General features: G+C 37.3%; 1 protein-coding gene and 1 pseudogene across 2 annotated transcripts in view; one reads left to right on the plus strand and one right to left on the minus strand.

Moving 5' to 3' along the window:
* PARG (poly(ADP-ribose) glycohydrolase) overlaps nt 1-27,390 on the minus strand; it is a 142,612-nt gene that overhangs the window by 105,142 nt on the left and 10,080 nt on the right. For both annotated transcript variants that reach the window (XM_087824258.1, XM_087824257.1), the window contains exons 5-7: nt 22,967-23,085; nt 22,774-22,857; nt 14,728-14,802 (exon numbers count right to left, since the gene is read on the minus strand). In XM_087824258.1, coding sequence (XP_087680384.1) covers nt 14,728-14,802; nt 22,774-22,857; nt 22,967-23,085 — 278 coding nt within the window. The remainder of the gene's footprint in view (nt 1-14,727; nt 14,803-22,773; nt 22,858-22,966; nt 23,086-27,390) is intronic.
* On the plus strand, nt 19,036-20,634 carry LOC107527964 (RNA-splicing ligase RTCB pseudogene; annotated as a pseudogene).

Below are 27,390 nucleotides of genomic sequence, written 5' to 3' on the forward strand. Positions count from 1 at the left end.
AAGGTCCTATCTGAGTAGTCTGATTAAGAAGAGGGAGAGGGGGAATGACTACTTTACCTCATAGCAAAGTGACAGAAGTATTTTAGCCAATGGCATGTTTTACTGCTATCACAAGGTATCAAATTTAACATTACTTCTTACCAAAATTAACAACTGTGTCCAGTTTAATCCTAGAAAATTACATAATGCAAATGAAACACTTTTGCTTATAATTCAGGTGACAAAAGATTATATCAGTTTGGTCAACTTTTCATTGCATCAAAAATTACATCTCTTTAAGAGTGAGAGGTACCTAGAGTGGAGGGTATTCTGATACAGGCAGAGGCTGCCTCTAAACATCACATGGGTCAAAAGCTCAAAAAGGTGCCCTGAAATCACTGGTCCTATCTCAACATGCAGAATTAGTTTGGATTCTATGTATATGACTATTAAAATTGCTCTTCACAGCTAACTTTTTGCAGAAATTAACTTTTTGCAGAAATTAACTAGCTGACCCTAAAATTCACACAGAAGTGCAAAAGATCCTACATTACCAAAATAAACTAGAAAAAGAACAAAGTTAGAGGACTCACACTTCCCAACTTAAAACTTACTATAAAACTATAGCAATTAAGACTGTGTGGTAGTGACACCGTTGTAATAATCTGGTTATTATTTAACAGGAAAGGAGTAGAAGGAAGACTAGATATTATAGGAACGCCATTTATACAGCTTTGCTAATATAACACTCTCCAAGTCTGTTCCCCACAGATCAAATGGGGAAAGGGACTGCACAACAGCAGTTTAGAGGCATGTTCAGTAAGGTCTGAGTGACATGGGAAAGTGCCTACCTGTCTGACACTCACACCTGGGAACAAATAAGTGGTCAGAATAGGCGTGGCCACTGCAAGGACACCAAACCTGAATATTTAAACTTCTGAACAAAGGAGTATGCTCTCTTGGCTCTTGCCTCTCCTGCTTGCCTGTGCTCCTGTGACTTCTGTTGCAGGGGTGCGCTCCCCTGCATTCGCCCATGTGGCTCATGGCCATGGGGAGCCCACATAATGGACTGATGTTCTTTAATTAGCCTGAATGCTGAACTGGACCCAGCTGTAACATGGAACGGAAGCTCTGGACACTGGCCTTGCTTTTGGCTCTACTGTAACCCCAGCTGCACCTTTTTCAGGACTGCTTTAAGGGGCATGGGGCTTTGCAACCTGAGAAATGTAACTTCATGCAAATAAAGCCTTTTACCACACCTCATTCTCCAGTGGGGGCTTCTGAAGGTGCTCATTTCAGCTGTACCCCAAGAGTCACCCCAGTCCCACAAGCAAAGGAGAAATTTGACTCTCTGATAACAGTAGGGGCATAAACAAAGACACACAGATCATTGACATAAAACTGAGAGGCCAGAAATAAACCCTCATGTTTATGGTCAATTGGTTCTTGAAAGGGTGCCAGGACAACTCAATAGGGATAGAATAGTTTTTTCAATAAATGGTGTTGGACAACCAGAGATCCACATGCAAAATAATGAAATTGGACCTCTACCTCACACCATATATAAAAATGAACACCAAATGACTATTCACATGAAAAACAATAAAATTGGACCCCTAATTTAAACCATATATAAAAATTAACTCAAAATGGGTTATGGACCTAAGTGTAAGAGCTAAAACCATAAAATTCTTAGAAGAAAACATAGAAGCAAATCTCTGCAACCTTGAATTAGTTTCTTAGATTGTAACACCAAAAACAGAAACAAAAGAAAAAAATAAATAAATTAGACTTCATCAACATTAAAAACTTTTGTGCTTCAAAGACCACCACAAAGAAAATGAAAAGACAACCCACAAAATGGGAGAAAATATCTGGAAATCGTATATCTAATAAGGAACTTGCATTCAGAACATATGAAGAACACTTGTAACTCAATAATAAAAGGACACCTAACTCAATTTTTTAAAAGGACAATGTATTTGAATGCATATTTCTCAAAAGATGATATACAAACGGTCAATGAGCACATGAAAAGTGCTCAACATTTGTCATTTGAAATGCAATTCAAACCACAATGAGATACTACTTCACACCAAGTAGGATGGTTAAAATAAAAAGGGCACATTAACAGAGGCCGTGAGAAACTGAAACCCTGCGCATTGCTGGTAGGATGGTAAAATGATGCATCCACTTTGGAAAACAATTTGGCAGTTTCTGAAAATGTTAGACAGAGTTCCTGCATAACCCAGTAATTCCTAAGTACACATGCCCAAACAAAACCTGCACATGAAAGTTCATAGCAGCAGCACTGCTAAGAGCCAGAAAGTGGAAACCCAAATGTCCATTAACTGATGAACGGGTAAACAACATGTGGTATATGCACACAACGGAGTATTACTCAGCAATAGAAAGGTAAGAAGACTCTCACAGGACATTTCTCCCACTCTAATGATTACAGTCATCCGTGGACACGTGAGCGCACCTGCTTTCCAAGGATAAGACTGTCGATCACTTCTGTATCTCTCATAGTTCAATGCCTTATATGTAAATGTGCTCAGTGTTCTTTAAGGGATAAACATCATTACAAAAAATAATAGTCCTTCATGTATTTAACGAAGTTACTGGTGACCTATTTTGTGCTAGAACTAAACTGGGCTTAAATCTAGAGTCATCCGTTTAATGTTGAACAGTTATTTAACCTATTTTCCTCTCAATTGAATGTGCTACCTATACCTCACAAAAGTGTTTGAAGACTAAATTCAGTAATATATTCCTTTAGATACACGTATGTCCTCAATAAATGCCATTTTCTTTTTTCTCTCCTTTCCTCAAAAGTAACTGAACACATTTCTTTAGGTTTGTAAAAAAAAAACAGAGGATATATCCAAGAGAAAAATAATCCCAAACTTTTAAAGTGAATAACTTCAAATTTTTAATTTATATTATAAACCCCACACTTCATTAGTAAAATTATTTATTCAGCCCTGGCCGATGTGGCTCAGTTGGCTGGAGTGTCGTCCATACACCAGAAAGTGGCGGGTTCAATTCCCAGTCAGGACACATCCAGGTTTTGGGTTCCATCCCCAGTCAGGTACATGGGGAGGGGGGCAACCAATCTATGTTTCTCTCTCTCCCCCTTCCTCTCTCTAAAAATCAATAAAAAATAAATTATTTATTCAGAGTCTGAGAAGTAATATCATTAAAATATAGTATCCCACATTGATATGATATAATTGCTAGAAAATTACTTCGAATTGGCTTTGCCAAGAAGCTTGAATGTTACAGGCACATCTTCCTAGGCAACAAATTTAACAAACATATTAAGCCCTTACTCTGCAGAAGCCCTTACAGTGTGTTTTATGTATTAGCATACTTTGCAAGTAATTATAGTGAGGAGGGCATGGTGATGAGAGTCTCTCACACACTGCTGATGAGAACTGAAAACTAGTACAACCTTCTAGGAAGCTAAATTGGCAGTATGTATCAAAGGCCTTAAAACCAACATACCTTTTGATCCAATAATTATATTCCTAGGAATCTATTCTGAGGAAATAATCAATAATGTAAAAGATTCAGGCATCAAGATATTCACTGTGAAACAGTAACATTTTTTAAAATCCATATTCAATATGCATAGGTAGATACAATTACTTTTTTTAAAAATGTTAAAGAGTAATTGTTTCTGAGTAGCAAAATCATGGGCAATTTTTATTGTCTTACTTTTTTGTATTTTCCAAGTTTTCGGCAATTTAGATATGTTAACAATAAAGGACACTTTTTAAATGGCAAAACAAACTGTTTTTAGAGGTAAGAAAATAACAACATATTTGATTATCACTCTAGAATTTTAAAAGCGATTTCAGATACATTAGTTAGCTGGATCTTTAAAACATGCCATAAGGTGGATAACGTAGTTATTCTGCCAATTTAACAAATAATAAAACTAAACGGGGTCATGTGGTTTGTCCAAAGACACACAGAATTGAGACTAAGAACCCATGATTCTCATTTCTATATGTTCTTTTCTCCACCAGGAGTTCGCAATGTGTGGTCCCCGAACTACCAGCAGCAGAAGCAGAATCTAGGAATCTATCAGAATATGACGTCTCATGCAGCCTACCCTGAACTTACAGCAGATCTCTTTATGGGGAGGAATCAGGTTACTGCTTACAATCCCAAGGAGCAGAGAGATACAGTGAGTGTAAGCCTTCCTGAGTGTTCGGTACATTTTTCAGGCAAGCCCAGTGGCTGAAATGGAGCCGAAGGGCTGTGGTCGTGGTCATTGCCAATGCCAAGTAAAAAAACAAAGTGTGTGTTGGGGAGAGATCCTGGCCACCTCCCCTCACCCTCCCAAAGCCAGAAGCGGGCCCCAGAAGAAGCTGTAGCAGTGAGTGACGGACAACAGAGCATATTATCTGCAGCCCTGAGAACTGAAGAGCCAGACGCATTTTACCCTGAGCAGCAGAGGCAGCACGCTGCAACTAATCCCTGTGACGGGTAGAGACAAAGAGGTCAGACAGCTGAGGTCTGGCAGTTGCCCTTAGTGGGAGGAAAACAATGCCAGAAATGCACCCGCCAGCTTCACCCAGCTCACCCAGTCACCACCCATCTGGTCTGAGCCCAGTAGGAGCACCTGGGTCACCTCTGACAGTGCAATGCTGCTAGCAACATCTGGTTGCAGGGGACAGTGCTGGAATTTCACAGGCTAGAGACCCCATCGCTCACCACATTTTCCCACAGCAGTGGTGCCAAGACGGAGGAGACCTGGTCACAGAGGAGATGCTGACCTGCCCAGGGAATACAGGGGACCATATTTTCCACAGCCCAGAACAGATCTGAGAAGCCAGAGCAGTGCAAAAGAAATAAAAACTTGTGCTTCCATGCCACCTACTGGAAAACAAAAGAAACACTTCTTAAGCGACCTACTAAATAGAGGTCCCTCTTAAAAAGATAAAAAAGAGCAGATATCATTCCCATAGATATATAGGCGAAGAAAGAATCCATCAAATACCATGAATAACCACAGTAATGGGGAAGCTCAAAAAGAGAATGAAAAATCTCCAAAAAGTAAACTTAAAGACACAGAAATATGTGATTGATTGATTGATTGATTGATTGATTGATGTTGCTGTAAATCCTCACCCAAGGATATTTTCCCATCGATTTATAGAGAGTAGGAGGGCGGGACAGGGAGAGAGAATCATCGATGTGAGAGAGACACATCAACTGGTTGCCTCCTGCACGTGCCCTGACTGGGGCCGGAGATTGGGCTCGAGACCAGTAGGTGTGTGGGTTGAAGCTCTAACCACTGAGCAACAGCAGTCAGGGCTATTTATTTTTTTTAATCCTCACCCAAGAATATGCTTTTATTGATTTGAGAGAGAGAGACATAGATATGAGTGAGAAATATTGATCAGTTGCCTCCTGTACAAGCCCCGAATGGGATCAAACCACAACCTAGGTATGTGCCCAAACTGGGAATCTAACCCACAACCTTTTGGTGTACTGGACAATGCTCAAACTAATTGAGCAACCAGGTCAGGGTGGAAATATGTGATTTAAAAGACAGAGAATTCAAGATTGCAGTTCTGAAAAAACTAAACAAGATACAAAAAAACACAGTTTAATGAGCTCAGAAATAAAATCAAAACACAAAAGGAGTACTTCACCAAAGAGACTGAAACTTGAAAAAAAGAACCAAACAGAAATTCTGAAGGTGAAGGACTCAAAAAAAGAGGTGACAAATGAACTAGTGAGCACAGAAAATAGAGCTGCCCAGATGGAGGAAAGAATTGGCAATATCGAAGAGAGAAAAATAGAAATCTAGAAATGACACAGATGGAAGACGAGAGGGAGACTTGGGAGTAAAACAAAAAGAAGAAAAGAAAGAACTCTACAAGAACTATCTGACTCTATAAGAAAGAACAATACAAGAATTATGGGTATTCCAGGAGGAGAAGAGAGGGAGAATGGAACAGAGAGCCTATTCAAACAAAGATCTGAAGAGAACATCCAAAACCTATGGAAAGAGCTGGATTGTCAAAACCAAGAAGCGAACAAAACACCTAAATATCTCAATCCAAAAAGGCCTTCTCCATGACACATTACACTAAAACTGTCAAAATTAATGACAAAGAAAAAATTATTAAGCCAACCAGGAAAAAAAGATGGCAACACAGACATAATGGAAATCCCATTAGATTATCATTGGATTTTTCAACAGAAAATCTATAAGCTAGGAGAAAGGAGAATCAAATATTCAGACTATTGAAAAAAGAGAAATTACCAAACAAGAAAAATATATCCACCAAAGTTATCCTTTAGATATGAATGAGAAATAAAGATTTTTCCAGACATACAGAAGCTGAGGAAATTTACGACCACAATACCTCCAACACAGTAAATACTGAAGGGGGAAATTTCACCTTAAACAAGACGAGACAAAAGAATACAAAACTATATGAGTAAGACTAACAGACAGGAGCAGGGAATTGCAACTCTTTTTCTTCAGAACAGGGTATAATACACTTAAATACAACATAAAGGTTAAAGGAGGTAAAAACATTAAAAAAAGAGAAGACAATTAGCTACTGCAATTTGAAAATGCACACAGCATAAATAGGGATAATTTGTGACAACAAAAACATAAAATAGGAGGAAGTAAAGGTCTGAATTTGCAAAGGGTAATGGAGATATGATGAATTCAGAAGAAAAGGGACTACTGTATATAGTAAACTTTCTTTTACATAAACCTAATGGTAACCATGCACAAAAAATCCAGAACTGAGACACGTAACACAAAAAAAGAAAAAAACGGGAAAAAAAATCATAGAATACCACCAAGCCAAAACAACAGACAGAAACACAAGGGAAAAGACCAATAAAGGCACAGAGCTACCAGAAAACAAAAGATAAAATGGTTATAGGAAATCCTCATACATCAATAATCACCCTAAATGTAAGTGGACTGAATTCACCAATAAAAAGGCACAGAGTAGCAGACTGGATCAAAAAACAAAACCCAACCATATTTTGTGTTCAGGAGACACATCTCAGCTACAAAGACAAGGTTAGACTCAAAGTGAAAGAGTGGAAAATGATTCTCCGTGCAAATGGCACCCAGAGAAAAGCAGGTGTGGCCATACTTACACCTGACAAAACAGATTTCAAGATAAAAAAAGTAAGAAGAGACACAGATGGACATTTAATAATGATAAAGGGGACACTACCTCAAGAAGAGATAACACTTCTCAATATATATGCACCCAATCAGGGAAGCACCGAAATATATAAAGCAACTACTAACAGAACTAAATAGAGAAACTGACAAAAACACAATCAGAGTTGGGGACCTACTGAGAGCTGTAGATAGATCATCCAAACAGAAAGTCAATAAAAAATTATTGGTCTTAAATTACACATTAGACCAAACAGACATAATTGACATTACAGAGCCTTTCATCCCAGAACATCAGATTACACAGTCTTCTCTAGTGCACATGGAACATTCTCAAAGAGAGACCATATATTGGAACACAAAACTAGCCTCAACAAATTTAAGAAGGTTGAAGTCATACCAAGAATGTTCTCTGACCACAATGCTTTGAAACTGGAAATCAACTGCAAAAAGAAAGCAGGAAAACCCACAAATATGTGGAGATTAAACATGCAACTAAAGAGCGACTGGGTCAAAGAGGAAATAAAAGGAGAGATCAAAAGATACACAGAGACAATTGAGAATGACAACAGGACGTATAAAAACTTCTGGGATACAGCAAAAGCAATAATAAGAGGGAAGTATATACCATTACAAGTCTATCTCAAGAAACAAGAAAAATACCAAGTAAACAACCTAACATTACATCTTAAAGAACTAGAAAAAAAAAAAGCAGTCTGAAGTAAGCAGAAGAAAGGAAGTAATAAAAATTAGAGCAGAATTAAATAAAACAGAATTAAACAAAAAAATTAATGCAACAAAGAGCTGGTTCTTCAAAAACATTAATAAAGTTGACAAAAGTCTGGCTAAACTCACTAAGAAAAAAGGAGAAAAGATCAGAATCAGAAATGAAAGAGAAGTTGCTAAGGACTCAGAAATGCAAAGGATCATAAAAGAATAATGTGAAAGATTGTATGTCACCAAATTCAATAACCCAGAAGAAAGGGACACGTTCTTAGAAATACATACATTACTGAAGAACTAAATTACAAAGAACTAGAAAATCTAAATACACCTACCATCAGTGAGGAAATTTCAAAAGCCATCAAAAACCTCCCCAAAAGGAAAAGTCCAGGACCATGTGGCTTTAACAGGGAATTCTACCGAACATTCAAAGAACACTTAATATCTGCCCTTCTCAAACTGTTCCAAAAAACTGAGAAGAAGCAATATTTCCTAACATGTTTTATGAGGGCAAATTACCTTGATACCAAAACCTGGAAAAGATAATGTAAAAAAGAACACTCCAAAATAAAAAAATAAAAAAGAACACTACAGACCAATATCTCATGATTAAGATGCAAAAATCTTTTTCAAAAAAACTAGCAAATCAAATATATTAAAAAGATAATACATCATGATCAAGTGGGGTTCATCCCAGGGGCACAAGGATGGTTCAACATACACAAATCGACTGATGGGATGCACCACATTAACAACATAAAGGATAAAAATCATATGGTCATATCAATAGATGCAGAAAAAGCATTTGCAAAAATACAACATCCATTTATGATTAAAACACTCAACATAATGGGTATAGACGGAAAGCACTTCAACATAAAGGTCATATGTGACAAAACCTTGGATAATATCACACTCAGTATTGAAACTGAAGGCTTTTTCCTCTAAGATCAGGAACAAGACAAGGATGCCCACTCTCACCACTTATTCAGCATAGTTCTGGAAGTCCTGGCCACAGCCATCAGACAAGTGTAAGAAATGAAAGGCATCCAAATTAGAAATGAACAAATAAAATTGTCACTTTTTGCAGATATGATTCTTTACAAAGAAAACCCTAAAGTTTCCACTGAAAAAACTATTAGAAACAATAAACAAATACAGTAAAGTTGCAGGATACAAAATCAATGTGCAAAAATCCACTGCATTTGTATATACTAACAATGAAACTGCAAAATTCTTTTGCAACAAATTCAATTGCAACAAAAAGAATAAGATACCTAGGAATAAACTTAACAAAGGATGTGAAGAACCTATAAACTGGAAACTGCAAAGCATTATGAAAAGAGATTTAAAAAGACACAAAGTGGAAAGATACTCTGTGTTCATGGATTGGAAGAATCAACCTAGTTAAAAATGGCCATATTACCCAAACAATATACAGATTTAATGCAATCCCATTCAAAATCCCAATGGCATTTTTTAAAAGCAATAGATCAAAGTATCATCAGATTTGTATGGAACTACAAAAGACCCCAAATAGCAACAGCACTACCCGACTTCAAATTATAATACAGAGCTACAATAATCAAAACATCATGATACTGGCAGAAAAACATACACATAGGTCAATGGAACAGAATTTAGAGCCCTGACATAAAGCCACATATATATAGGTAGATAATTTTCAACGAAGGAGCCAAAAACACACAATGAAGAAAAGAAACCCTCTTCAATAAATGCTACTGGGAAAATTGAAAAGCCACATACAAAATAATGAAACTAGACTACGGTTTGTCCCCTTGTACAAGGATTAATTCTAAATGGATCAAAGACCTAAATATAAAATGTGAAACAATAAGTTACATAGATGAAAACACAGGTACTATACTTATGGACCTTGGCTGTAGAGAACATTTTATGAATTTGACACCAAAGGAAAGGGAAGTAAAGGCAAAAATAAGTGAATGGGACTATACGAAACGAAAAAACTTTTGCACAGGAAAAGAAATCGACAACAAAACAAAAAAGCAACCAACTAAATGAGAAATGATGTTTGCAAACAACAGTTTCAACAAAGGGTTAATATCCAAAATATATTAAGAACTCATACAACTCAACACCAAGCAAACGAACAATCCAATTTAAAAATGGGCCCAGCTGGTGTTGCTCAGTGGTTGAGCGTCTGTCATGATCCAGGAGATCACCATTCGATTCCTGTTCAGGGCACAAGCCAAGGTTTCAGGCTCGATCCACAGTAGGGGGCGTGCAGGTGGCAGCCAGTCGAAGATTCTCTCTCATTATTGATGTTTATCTCTCTCTCCCTCTCCCTTCCTCTCTGAAATTAATAAAAACATATTAAAAAAAATTTTTTTTAAAAAGCATGGGCAGAGGACCTAAAGAGACACCTCTCCCAAAAAGACATATAAAAGGCCAGCATATATATGAAAAGATGCTCAACTTCACTCGCTATTAGGGAAATGAAAATCAAAACTACAATGAGATACCACCTCACACCCATTAGAATGACTATTATCAAGAAGACAGGTTAAAACAAGTGTTGGAGAGGCTGTGGAGAAAAGGGAGCCCTCCTTCACCGCTGGTGGGAAGGTAGACTGGGGCAGCCACTATGGAACACATTAGGGTGATTCCTCAGAAAACTAAGAATAGAGCTACCATATGATCCAGCAATCCCTCTTCTGGTATATACCCCCAAATATTTGAAAACATTTATTTGCAAAGATATATGTACCCCTATGGTCATTGCAGCATTATTCACAGTGGCCAAGACATGGAAACAACTGAAGTGTCCTTTGATAGAGAACAGGATAAAGAAGATGTGGCACATATACATTGGAATACTACTCAGCCATAAGAGAAGATGAAATACTGCTATTTGCAACAACATGGACAGATTTTGAGAATATCATGCTATGTGAAATAAATCAGACGGACAGTGTCAAGAGCCATGATTTCACTCATATGTGGGATATAAAACTGAAAGCAACAAATGAACAAGACAAACAAACAAACTCAAAGACACAGAGAACAGTGTAGTTCCCCCCACACCCAAGGGAAAGGGGTGTGGGGGGAAGCTAATGGGAGTGAAATATATAGTGCTGAAAGGAGATTTGACTTTTGGTGGTGAACACACAATGCAATATACAATATACAATATACAATTTTATTAACCAATGTCACCGCAACAAATTTTAAAAAAAAAAGAAATGCAAAGTTTCAGGTCCTACCTCAGACCTGTGTAATCAGAAACTCAAGAAGATGGTGATCAGCAATCCGTTTTAACATGCCCTCCACAGCATTCAGAAACACAATAAATCTGAGAACCACAGCTGTGCCTCATACTGCCTCAACAAATAGTTTGTGACAGTCAAAACACTTCCAGAAAAAAGTGGGTGGTGGTGTTATATATACTACTGTCAATGGCATTTGCACATGTTCAGGCTCTTCCTATTTAACAGGAAGTAACTATAAGGATTCACAAGAATCTTAATGTCTGATTCCTGACCATGTAATTAACCAACCATTTTCTTTTGGATTACCACTAGCAGTCCAGAGGACAAACAAATCAGGTACAATAATGTCAGAGGAAATGAGCTGACTAGAACACTAGAATGTCACTACCTAAAAATGCTCAGAGAAGAAGGCTGTTATACTTAGGTGTGTTTTGCAGCATGATCAGGGAGCGGGACTGGGGGGTGGGGGGTGGGGCAGGAATCTGAAGCATAAAAAATTGTTAACTTGCACCGTTACTTCTAGATAACATTCTCCTGACCTTCATAACCCTGAACACCAATATGACTACCTGATCTGTGAAATCCAGTCCATAACTACTTATAAAGTAGTCAGTATATGTAAAGCATTGCACAGGTGCTACAGGAAACACAAAGCTGAGAAAGATAGTCTCTGTCCATGAAACTTAATGTACTAGAAGATGTCAACATTTCATCAAGAATAAAACAAGCCTGGCTGGTGTGGCTCAGTAGCTAAGCATGAACCCACGAACCAAGAGGTCACTGGTTTGATTCCTGGTCAGGACACATGCCTGGGTTGCAGACTCGATCCCCAGTAGGGAGTATGCAGGAGGCAGCAGATCGACGATCTTCATCAGTGTTTCTATATCTCTATCCCTCTCCCTTCCTCTCTCTAAAAATCAATAAAAACATATTTTTAAAAAGAATAAAACAGGCAAAGAGCAGAGTGCCACATGGTATATTTAAACATTTGTCAAGGGAATTCCAAGAAAAGTGACATCTCATTTTGGAGGGAACAGACAGGAAAATGTGAGTATGGGAGATAGAATTTCAATAGAGAAAAGTGGAGGAAGGGGGCATATCAGCCTGTTATTGCAGAGAAAATAAGGCATCAAGGGTGTGTGCAGAGGGACAACATACTGCAATTGCAGGCAACAGTAGAAAGAACATTGACTGGGTTACACTGCTCTGCCAGGGACAATCTACATCACTCTGGCCAAGAAAGTCCATCTCTAATTCACAAATACTTATTTATGATAGAGATAATAATAGTCTTATTCGATCTCATAGAGTTATCTGAAAAAGAGGCTGGAGAGGGAATAGCCCCAATTTAAAAAAAATAGGACATGTCCAAAGTTCAATAATTATTCTCTATTAGGTAAATCAAAGTATGTAATATTGAAAATACTCCAATTTAAAATGTTTCCATTTCAAAAATTACTTACAATTTATATCACTAGTAAATGAAACATACATAATATGAATGACTAAAAATAATGTAAAACAAAAGTTATTAAAAAATTTTTTTAAAAGATTGTATATGAAGTATCTTTCTTTGGGAGGCTTACTAACCTTGCAAACTGAAAATACACTTATCAAACAATTTTAAAATCACACTCTTTGTTATTTATCTCAGAGAAATAAAAACTTACGTTCATGCAAAAACCTGCACATGACAGTATATGATATAGATCTGTTGTAACAGCCAAAAACTGGAAACAACCCAATGTTCTCAAATATGACTATGACTAAACAAATTATGATACATCTACATCATGGAATACTACTCAGCAATAAAAAGGAACAAACTATTTGTGTATTTAAGAGAATGAGAAAAGGCAGTTTTAAAAAGTTACACACTGTAACCTTTTTGAAATAACAAAATTATAGATGGAGAACAGATCAATGGTTGCCAGAAGTTAGAAGAGGGTTGGTGTGGCTATAATGGGCAGTAGCAGTGAGCACTGTGGTGATGCAACAGTTATCTATCTTGACTATGGTGTGGTTACATGAAGCTGCACTTAACATAAGTAACTGGTATAATCTAAATAAGCTTTTATGTGAATTTCCCGATTCTGATACTGTATTATACTTACTTAAGCGATCAACATAAAGCATGTATAGAACCTCCCTGTACATTTCTTCATAATTTCTTGTGAATCTATCATTATTTCAACTTAAAGTGTTAAAAAAAAGGTACACTGCCATTTTTTCAAAATGGATGATGCCCTTTCCTCCAAAAGTACAACCTATGAAAGTAGTATTTTTACCCATTGCTGATGGCATGCTAAATTGCTAGTCTCCTGCAGAAAATGATTTTATAGCATAAATCCATGGCACCAAATTTTGTGCCCTTTGACCTAGTCATATAATTTCTGGATATCACCTAAAGAAACAATATCAAATTTGGAAAAACATACACAGTTTCAGTCAACGACAGACTACATATATGATGGTGGTCCCATAAGAATTATAATGGAGCCAAAAAATTCCTATCACCTAGTGACATCGTGATATAGAGCAACACATTGCTCCTGTGTTTATGGTAACATAGGTATAAACAAACCTACTGCACTGCCATTCATATGAAAGTATAGTGCATACAATTCTGTACCAAACACAATACTTCGTGATAAATGACTATATTACTGGTTTATGTATTTATCATACTGTACTTCTTATCGTTAGTGTATACTCTTTGTACTCACTAAAAAATGTGCTGTAGCCCTAGCCGGTCTGGCTCAGTGGTTAGAGCATTGACAGAGGACTGAAGGGTCCAGGGTTCAATTCCAGTCAAGGGCACGTACCTCGGTTGCAGGCTCGATCCCCAGCCCCAGTCAGGGCACGTGCAGGAGGCAACCAATTGATGTGTCTCTCTCACATCGATGTTACTCTCTCTCTCCCTTCCACTCCCTCTGAAAAAGCAATGGGAAAAGTATCCTCAGGTGAGGATTAAAAAAAGGGTCTGTAAATGCCGCCAGCAGCCCCTCATAACTTTGTGTTTACATCTCTTGATTGTAACATTTTCTCTTCTACTTGATTTAATCTCATGCTGTCTTGTTTTGTACAATAATATGTTGCACAGGCTTGTAGCCTAAGAGCAATAGGCTACACAATAGAGCCTGGGTGTGTAGTAGGCTATGCTATCCAGGTTAGTATAAGTGCAAAACATCTGTGATGGTCATATGATGACAAAATCACCAAAAGATGCATCTCTTAGAACACATGCCATTTGTTAAGCGGCACATGACTCTGTGTGTGTGTGTGTGTGTGTGTGTGTGTGTGTGTGTGTGTGTGTGTACCTAGATGTCTGAGAATATGGGAATTATTAAATTCTCAAAAACTAGACATGAAATATGCAGCCATGGATAATGCTGATAATGGTACAACAATATAACAGAAAAAGAGAATAAAACAAATTAGTTCCTAAACGTGCATATATAATAACAGGAAATGTTTTTCATACAAATAAACGATGATAATTGTGTTAGTGTAACAGAATTACTGATATTTTTCTTAACCTTTTTTATAGTTGTCATATTACTTTCATAGTTAAAGAAATAAGCATACTCTTACCTTATCCCAGAAATCAACCAAAGCTGTAAAGTCCCATTTCTTAGAATATGCCACATTGTATTTCAGAATAGCATCCTATGGAAAAAGCATAAACAAAGACCTTGTGATATAGTAAAGTGAATTATCTATGAATAGCCTGTCTCCTTTATGAACTACTTCCAGTAAATTTCTTAATGCTGAGCAAACTTCCTCCTACTACCATCAACTACTCCACATCAGTAGCTATGAACAAAGAGAATGCACACTAATTTATTATTTACTTAAGAAATATAAGATTAGATAGGTCAAGTAACAGGAAAAACATCACAATTAGTCTAAAGCATACACTCTAAGTGAGGTAATACAATCCAAGTAGACAAAAATCAGATATTGGGGATTTAAAAACATTAAATATTATGATTTCTGGCCATTGAAAGGGTCACACTACGTACACAGATATACAGCATATTTATAGCATTAAAATTTCATGGGGACAGTAAATTAGGAAACAAATGCCTGAAAAGGATCCCTGGTGGAGAGGGGAGTAATAAAAAATAATTGACATTGCCCTAAAGCATAAAATGGCATTTCCCCTTTATTATCAGCTATTTTTATAAGCTACATATTAATAGTTATATCCCCCCCCCCTGCAGTTCACACAAACTACATATTTATGTACAATGAAAAGTTAAAATAGTCCGCCATCTACTGGTATAACAGTTAACTGTCTAAATAGGCAGTAATCTAGTTACCAAGTTTTATTAAAAACAAGACAATGTCACCACCCAAAAAAGACAATAGGCCCCAAATGGAGTCACTTATGCTGAGCCCCACATCACCAAACTGAAAACTTAATTACAGTTTTGGCTCTCCCAGAAACAGATCCTTAAACTAGTCAATCAGGAATCACCTGGTTGGCAACAGTGAGGTAATCTGCCTGATAAACCCTTGCCATTCCCTGAAGGAAAGTGACCTTGTAACAAGCAATCCACTTTTTGCTAGTATAACTTCCTTGTTCCCACTCCCTTCTTCCTCCTCAAAGTCTTTATTTTGTACAGTTCCTCAGAGCTCCTTTCTATCTGCTAGATAGGATGCTGCCCAAATTCATGAATTGTTGAATAAAGCCATTAAGATCTTTAAAGTTTACTCAGCTGAATTTTGTTTAATACCAGAGTGGGGTATGGATAAGATAACCCACTAGTTATGCAGAGAGAACTATTTTTTACAATTATATTTTACCTCATCCTTTAAAATTTCTACTTTGATTATATTTTATAATGTGCATATATTAATAAAGTAATAAATATGCAGAATTTATAAAAAACCTACTAATATAAATACACACCCCAATTTTTTTTACTGAAGGCATAGATGTAAGGACAGGAAAAAGGCCTCTCTCTTTCTTTGCTGTGGCCTTCCACAATTTATGAGAAGCACCTGGTAATTAAACCCCAAGATTGTTGGCTCCTCTGATTGAAACAGCCCCTCTGTTGAAAGTGTGAGGCAAGATAAGCTACTCTCAAGGCAACATTTTTGCATCCCCGCCTCTTCCCTGCTGTTTTCACAACTCAGGAATAATTCACACCAAGGAGTCTCTAATTAGTGGAAAGTTTCCTTCCCCCATCCCCTTCAAACGAGCCTCTTTTGAATAGAAAATAACTTTTCTTCTAAGCATGTTTTACAGGCTTGGGAAAATACTAATAAAATACCTCCTTAGGACATCTGCCTGACTGTCTTCTGGAAAGCAAACAAATTTTAACTTTTCAAGAAAACCCCGATATCTGTTCAACTTCAACAGAATCTCCTCCCTTCCTTGTGGCTAGGTAACAGCCACTACTTAAAAGAGCAGGCCACCCTTTGTTCCCTGTACTGAGTAACAATACTTTGCCCTTTCCTCTCTTGGAAAGTAAAGTAAACTTCCTCTCTCTATCTCTTCTTTTAGTTTTGAATCCTCTCACAGCCCTCATCACAGGCAAACCCTAATAGGTACATCTGAAAAACACTGTCAGATTATTACTATAAATCTTCCAAACTTCTTCATCATTAAAGTTTTTAAAAAGTAACACTCTGCCAAAGAGCTTCCTGAAAAATACTTCATGCCATATAAAAGATCACCAAGCATCTATCTAGGTTAAAAAATGAGCCAACAAAATGTACATTATTTACTTGGAATCGGGGGATATTCAAGTTCCTTCAAAAAGGGAGGTGGAAAAGCATCAACCATAAAATAACATGGCCAAAAAAAGGTTTTCTTTTTCTCAGTCGTAATATAGGGTGTCCCACAAAATGTATACACACACTTTGAATAATTATAAAGGCAGTGTTTACTAAACTACATTTCATTTTCAAAATTGAGCTATCAGCTGTTACAGTGCACATACATTTTTTTCAGGACACCATGTACAAGATTTTCCATCAGGAAATAAAAAGATTTTAAGGATTTTTGTCAAATCACTTGTAACTGATTTCAGAACCTCACACAAAGTATTAAAGAGCAGTTTCTATCAACAGGTGAATGGACAAAAAATGCATATACTGGGACAAACAACTGATACACTCAACAACATCGATGAATCTCAAAAATCTTCATTGTATATACTATGTGATTCTATTCATGTAAAAATGTAAACTAATCTGTAGCAAAAAAACACACAAACCAGATCAATAGTTGCCTGGTACCAGTGCAGAGAGGAGAATCAACCACAAAGGGGTAACAGGAATCTTTGGCAGTGACAGGGATTGACTGTATCGACTGTAGTGGGGGCTTAACAGATATATGCAAGTGTCAAACCTCATCAAACTACATACTATAAAAGGATGCACTTTCTTATATAAAAATTATTCCTCAAAGTTGGTAAGAAAAAACACTTTAAGTAGCATTTACACTCTTGATGGGGTTTTATAATTAGCATTAACTCCTAACTAATACTTTTACTTCAGTCTTCAGGTCTCAAAAGTAGTCTACCATGAGGTCTCTTATCATTAGAAAAGCTGGATGCTATCCTGTATTCATAGCTATCAACTCCTAAGTGAGTTTTTAGTTCATAATTCATACTAGCACAGTCAGATAAAGCATAAAAAAGTCCACTCCTTGCAAATTATTAGACACATTACTTACAGAAATATTACTGTGTAAGTCAATTTTTGAGGACATTGCTCCTTTTTAAAAATTTTAACATCTCGAATGTCTCTTAAATCAACACCAAATGCACAAAAACAGCAAAAAGAGTATGGGCAAAAGGTGCAACCAAGGTAGGTTTACAGTTGTTCATATGGAAAATATAGTAATTAATAAATAATAATACAAGAACAAACACCTCTGTTCTAAAGTTTTGCACACTCACAACTGTAACCCTACTTTTGCCCCGCCCTTTCATATTGTTCTTCCAGCAAAGGAAAAGTCATGGAAGAAAATCTCGATGGATTACTATGTTCTGTTGAATCTACTGTAAAATAAACAAGAAAGAGAAATTCAGATTCAAGCAGTTATCCTTCCTAAAGTACTCATGGCACACTAAGGAATTGCTAAAAAGGTGAGTGGAAAATGTAATTTTAGAATACTATGATTATTCCGTGTTTAAGCTTTAAAAAAATAGGAAAATTCTTCAATATCCTGTTTTTAAGGCCATAAAGGCTTAAGAAAGTGTTCCCCAGAAGGAGTTTGGATAGTACTCTTGGGTGGCCTGTTTCAGTGTTTGTGAGTTTACATTATTAAATTGTGGTTTTAGAATACAAAGACCAAAACACAACACACTGTAGGAATGGAGGCTGGTACTTTAAACAGATTACAACGATCAAAAGATTGAGCCATCCTAAGATACACTGCAGTACAGGATGTCAAACTCTAAAGAATCTGGACCAAAGTGGTCACTATCATATTTATTTGCAAGCTGATGTTCTGCATACAGATCCCAAGTTTGCATCTGTGATTAGCACGAAAAGTAGTAAATACAAAATGAAAAATTTTTCTTTATACCATGTTTTCTAAAGCAGGGGTGGGGAATGTCCAGCCCATGGGCAGTATATCATTTGGTCTGGCCCAGCCATGGCAACCACAGGCGAGACTCAAAATTCAATAAATCTAGAAGCTTTTTTCATAGCTAATTCTAAAATTGATAATTTTGTATGGCCCACAAATAATGTTATAAATATACAAATGGTCCTTGGCAGAAAAAAGGTTCCCCACCCGTTCTAAAGTTTCTCGGCATACTACTTTGGGGTTCAAATCAGTGGTTAAAACACTTCTGTGCAGAAGGTGGCACTTCAGGCAACAGGACAATGTTGAAGCTCTTCACAACGGAGCCAGGAGTTGCTAATGTGGTTGCTGCCATGAGTCACAACTACAATGATGGGCTGCAGTTCTTAGAAAAGATCAATAACAAATGCTGGAGAGCACTGTCTGGTGTGGCTCAGCTGGCTGGGCAATGTCCTGTGCACCAAAAAGTAGCCAGTTCAATTCCCAGTCAGGGTACATGCCTGGGTTATGGGCTCGATCTCCAGTAGGAGGCATGTGGGAGGCAGGTGATCGATGTTTCGATCTCACATCAATGTTTCTCTCTCTCCCTTCCTCTCTCCAAAAATCAATTTAAAAAAAGATTTTTTAAAAAACCCACAAAACTGCTGGAGAACACAACATGAGGGTTAAAGGAGTTTTCTATGTGAATGATGCTCTAGAAAAATTAATGTCTGAGAAATTAAGGAATGCCTGTCCCACGTTATGAGTTTGCTGTTGGGAATATGGTAGCCTTTAATATGAATGACCTTGAAGCAGTGGTGTTCCCAGGTGGCATAAGATTTGACAATAACTGGGGTGTTCATTAGCTAAGAACCAATTTAGATGAAAGTGATGTCCAGCCTGTGAAGGAGCAACTTGCCCAAGCTATGTTTGACCACATTTCTGTTGGGGTGGGGTCAAAAGGTGTTATCCTAATGAATGCCAAAGACTTGGAAGAGGCCTTGGAGAGATGGGTGTGGACTGGTTGCTATGAGAAGGCCATGCCTGGGCTGAAGACAAGGAGCACTGTGAGAATTATGGAAAAATGCTTCAAACTGACCCCAATAAGGTCTCCGCGAGGGCTTTAAAAAAGAGGCCTTCTTCACTTCCTGGGAGCAGGAAACCACTATGCAGAAACCCAGGCTGTAGATGAGATTTTCAATGAGTATGCTGCTAAGAAGATGGGTATTGACCATAAAGGACAGCTGTGTGTGATGATCCACAGTGGAAGCAGAGACCTAGGGCACAAAGCAGCCACAGATGCCCTGGTTGCTATGGAAAAGGCCAGGAAGAGAGACAATATTATAGTCAATAACCATCCATTGGCTTGTGTTTGAATCGCTTCTCCAGAGGGTCAGGACTACCTGAAGGGATCGAAAGCAGCAGGGAACTAACTATGCCTGGGTCAACAGCTCCTCCATGACCTTCTTGACCTGTTAGGCTTTTGGCAAGGTCTTCAACACAACCCCTGATGACCTGAACCTACACATGATCTATGATGTCTCTCACAATATCGCCAAAGTGGAACAGCATGTGGACGGAAAGGAAGGGATCAACACAAGCTTTCCCTCCTCATCATCGCCTCATTGCTGTTGATTGCCAACTCACTGGACAACCAGTGCTCACTGGTGGCACCACGGTAGCCTGTTCTTACTGGCACTGAACAGAGCACGACTGACACCTTTGGAACAGCCTGTCATGGAGTGGGCCATGCACTGTCCCCAGCAAAATCTCGATATAAGTTAGATTTCCAGGATGTCTCAGACAAATTGGCAGATACGGGAATTGCAATTCATGTTGCCTCACCCAAAGTTATTATGGAAGAGGCTCTTGAGTCCCATAAGAATGTGACGAATGTGGTGAACACCTGCTATGATGCTGGAATCAGCAAGAAGGCCGTTAAACTGAGACCAATTGCTGTTATCAAAGGGTAGATCCCTGACTGTGGCCACGAGACTCCAATGACCCTTACTGAAGTGGAAGTGGACTGAAATGCTCTTCAGACATCAACACTCAGAGACCTGACAGGTTCCAAAGTATGCGGCTGTAAATGCCCATTGCAAAGTGGCTGACGAGGAGGACGCTTGCTTCAGGAGCTGGTGTTGTAAAATTACCTTCTGGGAGGAGTCACATGGCCCCCATTTGGAAAGGGATGCATATGCTTCCTCCCTGGTTGTCCCACAGAGTTTTAGGGAGATCTATTAGGGGTTGGGGATAGTTCAAGAAACTGCCTTACTCAGTCACACAAGTCTTTAGTCATCAGAATGAACTTCTTTTCACCAAGCTCTCTTTACATCCTGAGAGGTGTCACAAAGTACATTTTATTAAATGAGAAAGTTTTAGAATGTTTCCTTTCTGCCCACCTTTTGTCACTTTGTCCATTCACCCACCATCTACCCTCTTCCTCTGCACTGAGCAAAATCCTAAATACCACTCTTATTTGGAGAATATCCTTGGGGTCATGTCAGGATGTTAGATGACTGGATAATGGGACACACTGAGGAGGCAATGTGTGGGAGTGTAGGAATAGGGACCCAAAAGAAAAAGTAATTTTTCATAGGCTTTCTACCTTTCTTATTCTAAATATAACTCAGAGTTTTGACTTAACTTGCAAAATGGCATCCACTGGTACCTGTTATTAATTAGACCTGGTCTGGCAAACTTTTCTTGGATAATAACTTGCACAACAGCAGCAATATCTTTATATGGGTGATCAAACCATTAACATCTGTGATTTTAATGATTGCTCTGTGTTGACAAGTTGACTAATCTTGTGCCACCCAATTAGACATCATGTTATGTACTGTGACACCTTGAAAATGTTCGTTATAGGTAACTAAGGCCTCAGTTGAGCCCAAATAGCCAGTGAAGTAGAAAAATTTAAGAAAGTTGCAGTATGCTGTTAAAAAACAAAAAACAAAAAAAACTTCTCTGCAAAAAGGAAATACTGACTACAAATTGTCTTTACTGTGATAATGAACACAATTCAAATGATGTTTCATAACACTTCACATGGAAAAAAATCAAATTGACATAGCTCTACATTATATTTATAAAGAATTTAGATTTTGATTTTTGTTTGTACGTATGTAATTAACATTATACTAAAAGTAAGTAAACTGTGGCAGACCTGGAGAATTTCTTCCATTTAAAAGGAGTACAAGATTGAAACACACTGTCCTTAAGAAATAAAATTTTTAAAATACATTAGGGCACAATATATCAATGTTTTTTCGTGTTAATTTAAAAAAACAGGAGCTACAGAAAGGTGAAGAAAATTTAAGAATAACTTGCAAGAATAAATGGAAAAACAGTATAAAACCTGAGAAACTATACACAACAAATTAAGTCTCTCAAAGAAAATGAAACCCATTTACACAGAAGTATAGAAATATCTTACTGTTTATAGTTATAAAAACTTCAAAGTTTACATAGTGCCAAAAATAAACTTGTACTCACCCACATTTTGGCTATTAGAAAAGCAAGCTAATGAAATAGAGCCCTTACAATCTTAAATAAAATATTTTTAAAAATCAGCAAATAAATTATTGCCAAAATATTAGATTAATAAATTATTAGATTAATAAATTATTAAACTACTAGAAGCTATATTACAAGCAATAAAAAACAGAATGTTTAATGTATACTTTAATCATTAGGAAACTGAGCTTCCCTTTGGGCAAGTATTGCTGAAATCATAATTCTTTCCTCATTTACTTTTGAAGACATTTTGGAAACATGATAATTCTAAAACACAAATAAAAGAGAAGCTTGGACAGAAGGAAATTGGATGGGGAATCAAGAAACAGAGGTCTAATTCCTGGTTCTCCAAATTATTCTGTATGGCTCCAGGCAAGTCATTTATAACTCTTAATATTTCTACTGATTTCTTAGTGATGGAATGGAAACCAAGAATGTCCCTAAGTAGAGTTCCTCAGGAAGCAAGCACGTTACATATAAATAATGCTGTTACTTGAGTACGTTAAAGATCAAAAAATGTCTTTGAGGGAGGAGACATAGGGCCCATCTCTAGGAACTACATGTAAGAGGCAAGAACAGCAAAAAGAACATACCTTCAGGTTTTGGGGTCGCGTGAATTTGTTAAGAAGTGCAGTCTGAATGAGCTCCCACCTGCTCCCTGCTGTTCGCTCACCATTCTTTGAAGAAAAACAAAAAACAAAAACTACTCTAAGTTTTTTTGCATCACAGAAACATAAGTATGTACTAAACTACCAGAGGCTAAAAGACCATCAGTTTTGTTTTCACCTCATTTTCCACAGGGTACAAGTTTTGTTCTGAACAAGGCATCTTTACATGCTTATTGTCCCACAAATCTTTAAAATGTGTTGGAAAAGGTTTAGGAACTTCTCCTGCTCGCAGAAGATCTACCTGAAATAGAGATGAACAAGAAAACTGTAAGTGCATAAAAACTAGCTGTATCATCCAGAATTCAAAAAAGCAGCCAAAGCAAATGCTATAAAGTACAGACCAGCTCCTATTTGAGAAATCTTCAGCTGCGTGCACTCCTTGCCTCCCTTTCACCAGCCTTTCACCAGGCCTGGGCACGCATCCCTGTGCCACCTAGGCCCCATCCTCACTCTTCCTTGCCTAAATTGCTGCCAACAGCCTGCTACCCCTTTCCCTCACTCCAGCTGTTCCCAGAGACTTCATTCCCCTTCACATCTCATGCTCACTTGGGGATGACATCATCTTTCTCAAGTATTCCCAGGCTTCTAATCTTACAATGGCTCCTCTCTGCATATACTTCCAAATGATGTTTCCAGTTTTTAACATCTTCTTTTATCCAAACACTATCTGGTTAAATATCTATTCTGACCTTTAACACTCAGCCCAATTTTTATTTCCCCTAAGAAGTCTTCAGAAACTTTAAATAGGTAGCTACTTTATTCCCTTGTTTTATTAGATCACTATCATACTAGAGCACAGTTTTTTCCTTCCCCTGCTTGACTCTAAACTTGAGAATAACAAACATATTAACTTTGTATTCTGAATATTTACTAAAGTGAATGGCATGTGTGTTTTTATTTTGTTTTAAATTTTTTTAATATATTTTTATTGATTTCAGAAAAGGGAGGGGGAGGAGAGAGATAGAAACATCAATGATGAGAGAGAGTCACTCTGATCGGCTGCCTCCTGCATGCCGCCCACTGGGGATCCAGCCTGCAACCCAGGCATGTGCCCTGACTGGGAATCGAACCCCGATCTTCTGGATCATAGGTCGATGCTCAACTGCTAAGCCACACCGGCTGGGCATGTGTTTTTGTATGTATAGTGTATACACATATATGTAAATATACACATTTATATATACATTTACATGTGTGTGTATGCATATACACACACACACTATTTATAATAAGCATTCAGTAAATGATTGAGGAAGGAGATATTTTAAAACACAAAAGTTTTGCCCTGGCCAGTGTCACCCAGTGGTTAAAGCATTGGCCTGAGCAAGAAGGGTCATGGGTTCAATTCCCAGTCAAAGGCACATACCTGGGCTACAGGTTCAATCCCCAGTCCTGGTCAGGGTGCATGCAGGAGGCAACCAATTGACGTGTCTCTCTCACAATGATGTATGTTTCTCTTTCTCTCTCTCTCTACCCCCTTCCCCTTCCACCCTTCCATTCTCTCTAAAAATCAATGAAAAAAAATCTTGTTATATTTTAACAAAAAAAATTAAAAATAGATAAAACACAAAAGTTTTACATTTTTCCTATTCTGAACATTTCATATAAACAGAATAATACAATATGTGGCCTTTTGTGTCTGGCCTCTTTCACTTTCCATATGTTTTCAAGGTTCATCCATGTTGTAGCATAAATTGGTACTTCATTGCAGATAATCAAATAACCACATAAATAAATGTAAAACTTCAACTGTAATATGCTATAAAGAAGAGATCTGTGGCATTAAGAACTCTACATAACTTCAGCTTAACTGTGTGTAGAGAAGGCTGCCTTGAGGAACCGGCAACCGAGCTGAACTCCAACGGATAAAAAGAAGGTAACCAGGAAACGAAAAACTGTTCCTCTAAAAGGGAATAGCTCATGGGAAAAAAGACCATAAAATAGGCAGCTTCATGTCTGGCTGGACTGGCTCAGTTGGTTGAGCACTGAAATGTTGCAGGTTCAGTTCCTGGTCAGGGAACATACCTGGGTTGCAGGTTTGATCCCCGGTTGGGACACATACAGAAGGTAACTAATTGATGTTTCTCTCTCATATCAAAGTTTCTATCTCTCTCCCTTCCTCTCTCTAAGCATGTCCTGGGTAAGAATTAAAAAAAAAAAAAAAAAATAGGCAGCTTCACGAAAAGTCTGCAACTCAAGAGAAATAAATTTGTAGGCCACCTATATAAGTAATCACTAAAACCCTAACTGGCCCAGTCGGTGTGGCTCAGTGGTTGAGCGTCAATCCATGACCCAAGAGGTCACCAGTTTGATGCCAGTCAGAGCACATGCCTGAGCTGAGAGCCAATCTCCAGTAGAGGGCGTGTGGGAGGCAGCCAACCACTGTTCCTCTCTCACTGATGTTTCTCTCTATCCCTCTCCCTTCCTTTCTCTCTTAAAAAAAAAAAAAAAATCAATAAAAACATACTTTTTTTCTTTTTTAAATCCTAACTGTGGATGAACACCTAGAGAGAGAGTGAGAAGAGGACCTGTGAATAAACCTTGAGGAATAGCCACATAGAGAAGAAGAGCTAAAGGAACACAAGAAGTAAATAAGGAGGTAGGAAGAAAGCTAGGATTATATGGTGACATTGAAGCCAAAGGATGAGCATATTCCAAGAAGGAAAGAATAGTCAGGAGCAAAAAGTCATCAACTATGCTGAAATTATCTTCACCTCCAGATGGAGACCCCAAAGGTGATTTTGTAAAGATGGTCCATGTAATCTGTGGTGACAGAAGAGGTACCAGTCCAGCTTCCACACAGGAAATACATACATGAGAATTTGCTTTGGAATATGCTTTGTGTGTGTGCATGCATGTGTGTATGTGTGTGCCTCTACGTGCATATGTTTGTGTGTATGTTTATGTGTGTGTTCATCCATGTATTAGGTAATCAAGCACTGAGTGTCATGTCCATGAAATTTCAGACTGCCTTATATTTCTAATGCTAAATATCAGCTTTATTTTATTACTTCAAAATCTTTATTAATATTTGGCATCTTAGAAATACAACTAAGAAATGTTTATTTAATAACTATTAATTACACATATGCTGTATTACCATATTCAGAAAAAAGAATCTATTAGAAAATACACCAAAATGTTAAACTCTTGGAATAGGGCAGAGAGATTTAGGTTTTGATTTTAAGGATTTCATGTTATATACCTTCATATAATAGTTGCATTTTTTTCAATGACCCTGCATTACTTTTGTAATAATATTTAAAAAATTTTTTAAGATGTTTAAAATTCATGGGTCATTGGATATCTAACAAATACATACATAATAATTACAGAGATTAAATAATTATGGTATAGGATGCTTTAGGTTTTCTTTGTGGACAGTGTAAAGGGAGAAAAAGTCACAATATCACCTCCCCGGCCAATCTTTTCTCCAAATCTTCACTATTAACATATTCTCAGTCATCTACCCTTTTCTTAATATTACAGGCATTATCCATGCCTCCTTTTCCCTTACCACCCAATCTTTAAGAATTCACCATGTCCTATCAATTTTATCTCAAAATAATGTGACCACCTATTTTCTCTCTTTTTTAAAAAAAATATATCTTTACTGATTTCAGAGAGAGGAAGGAAGAGGGAGAGGGAGGGATAGAAACATCAATGATGAGACAGTCATTGATCGGCTGTGAGCCCACAACCCGGGCATGTGCCCGGACCGGGAATCAAACCCCAATTGCCTGGATCCTAGGTCGACGCTCAACCACTGAGCCACGCCCAGCTGGGCTATTTTCTCTTTTTTATCTCCACAGTTATTACCTTATCTCAGTGATCTTCAAACTTTTTAAAATAGCATACCTCTTTAAGAAATCTGACATGAAATCATTAAAAGAAAATAAAAACCTTTTATAAATATAATTTTTATAATAACTTTTCCTTACTCTAACATCAATAAATGAGAATAACTGTTTTATGAAATGCAAATATTTGAAATTGGGAGTTAGGGATGACAGCTTAAGCTCCTATTTACTTTTTTATATCTCCTACACATTAAGAAAATCCTACTCACACACCTAAATAGTTGCAAATGCTAATTTAACTGTTATTTTGATGTTTAAAAAAAACTTCAGTTAAACAGCAGTAGCAAGAGAATCTTAATTCTATTGTCTGTACAAAAATGAGTTCTCTTGGTAAATCTATTAGTTAAATACGGTATTAAGCATTTTCAAATCTAAACTAATAAACACAATTTCAAATTGTTTGTTAGTTCTTTTATTATCAGTTTTTCATAGTTAAAAATATAATTTAGAAAAGAAACGAGTCAAATTTCAAAAGAACCCCAAACCACTTCAGTGCAGCACATTTTGATAATTACTATCTCCTTACTTTTCATCTCTTATTTCTTTTCCCTGTTTCCAGTGCAGCCTCATTCCAATTTTTTATTTTTATTTTTTTACATACAGCTGTTTGATTAATCTTGCTACAACACTACTACTGTCTACACAGGCATTTTAGTGATCTCCATTACCTACAGAGTCAGGC

This window comes from Miniopterus natalensis, chromosome 14 (assembly GCF_054644295.1).
Source record: "Miniopterus natalensis isolate mMinNat1 chromosome 14, mMinNat1.hap1, whole genome shotgun sequence".
In the NCBI taxonomy this organism is placed as follows: domain Eukaryota; kingdom Metazoa; phylum Chordata; class Mammalia; order Chiroptera; family Miniopteridae; genus Miniopterus; species Miniopterus natalensis.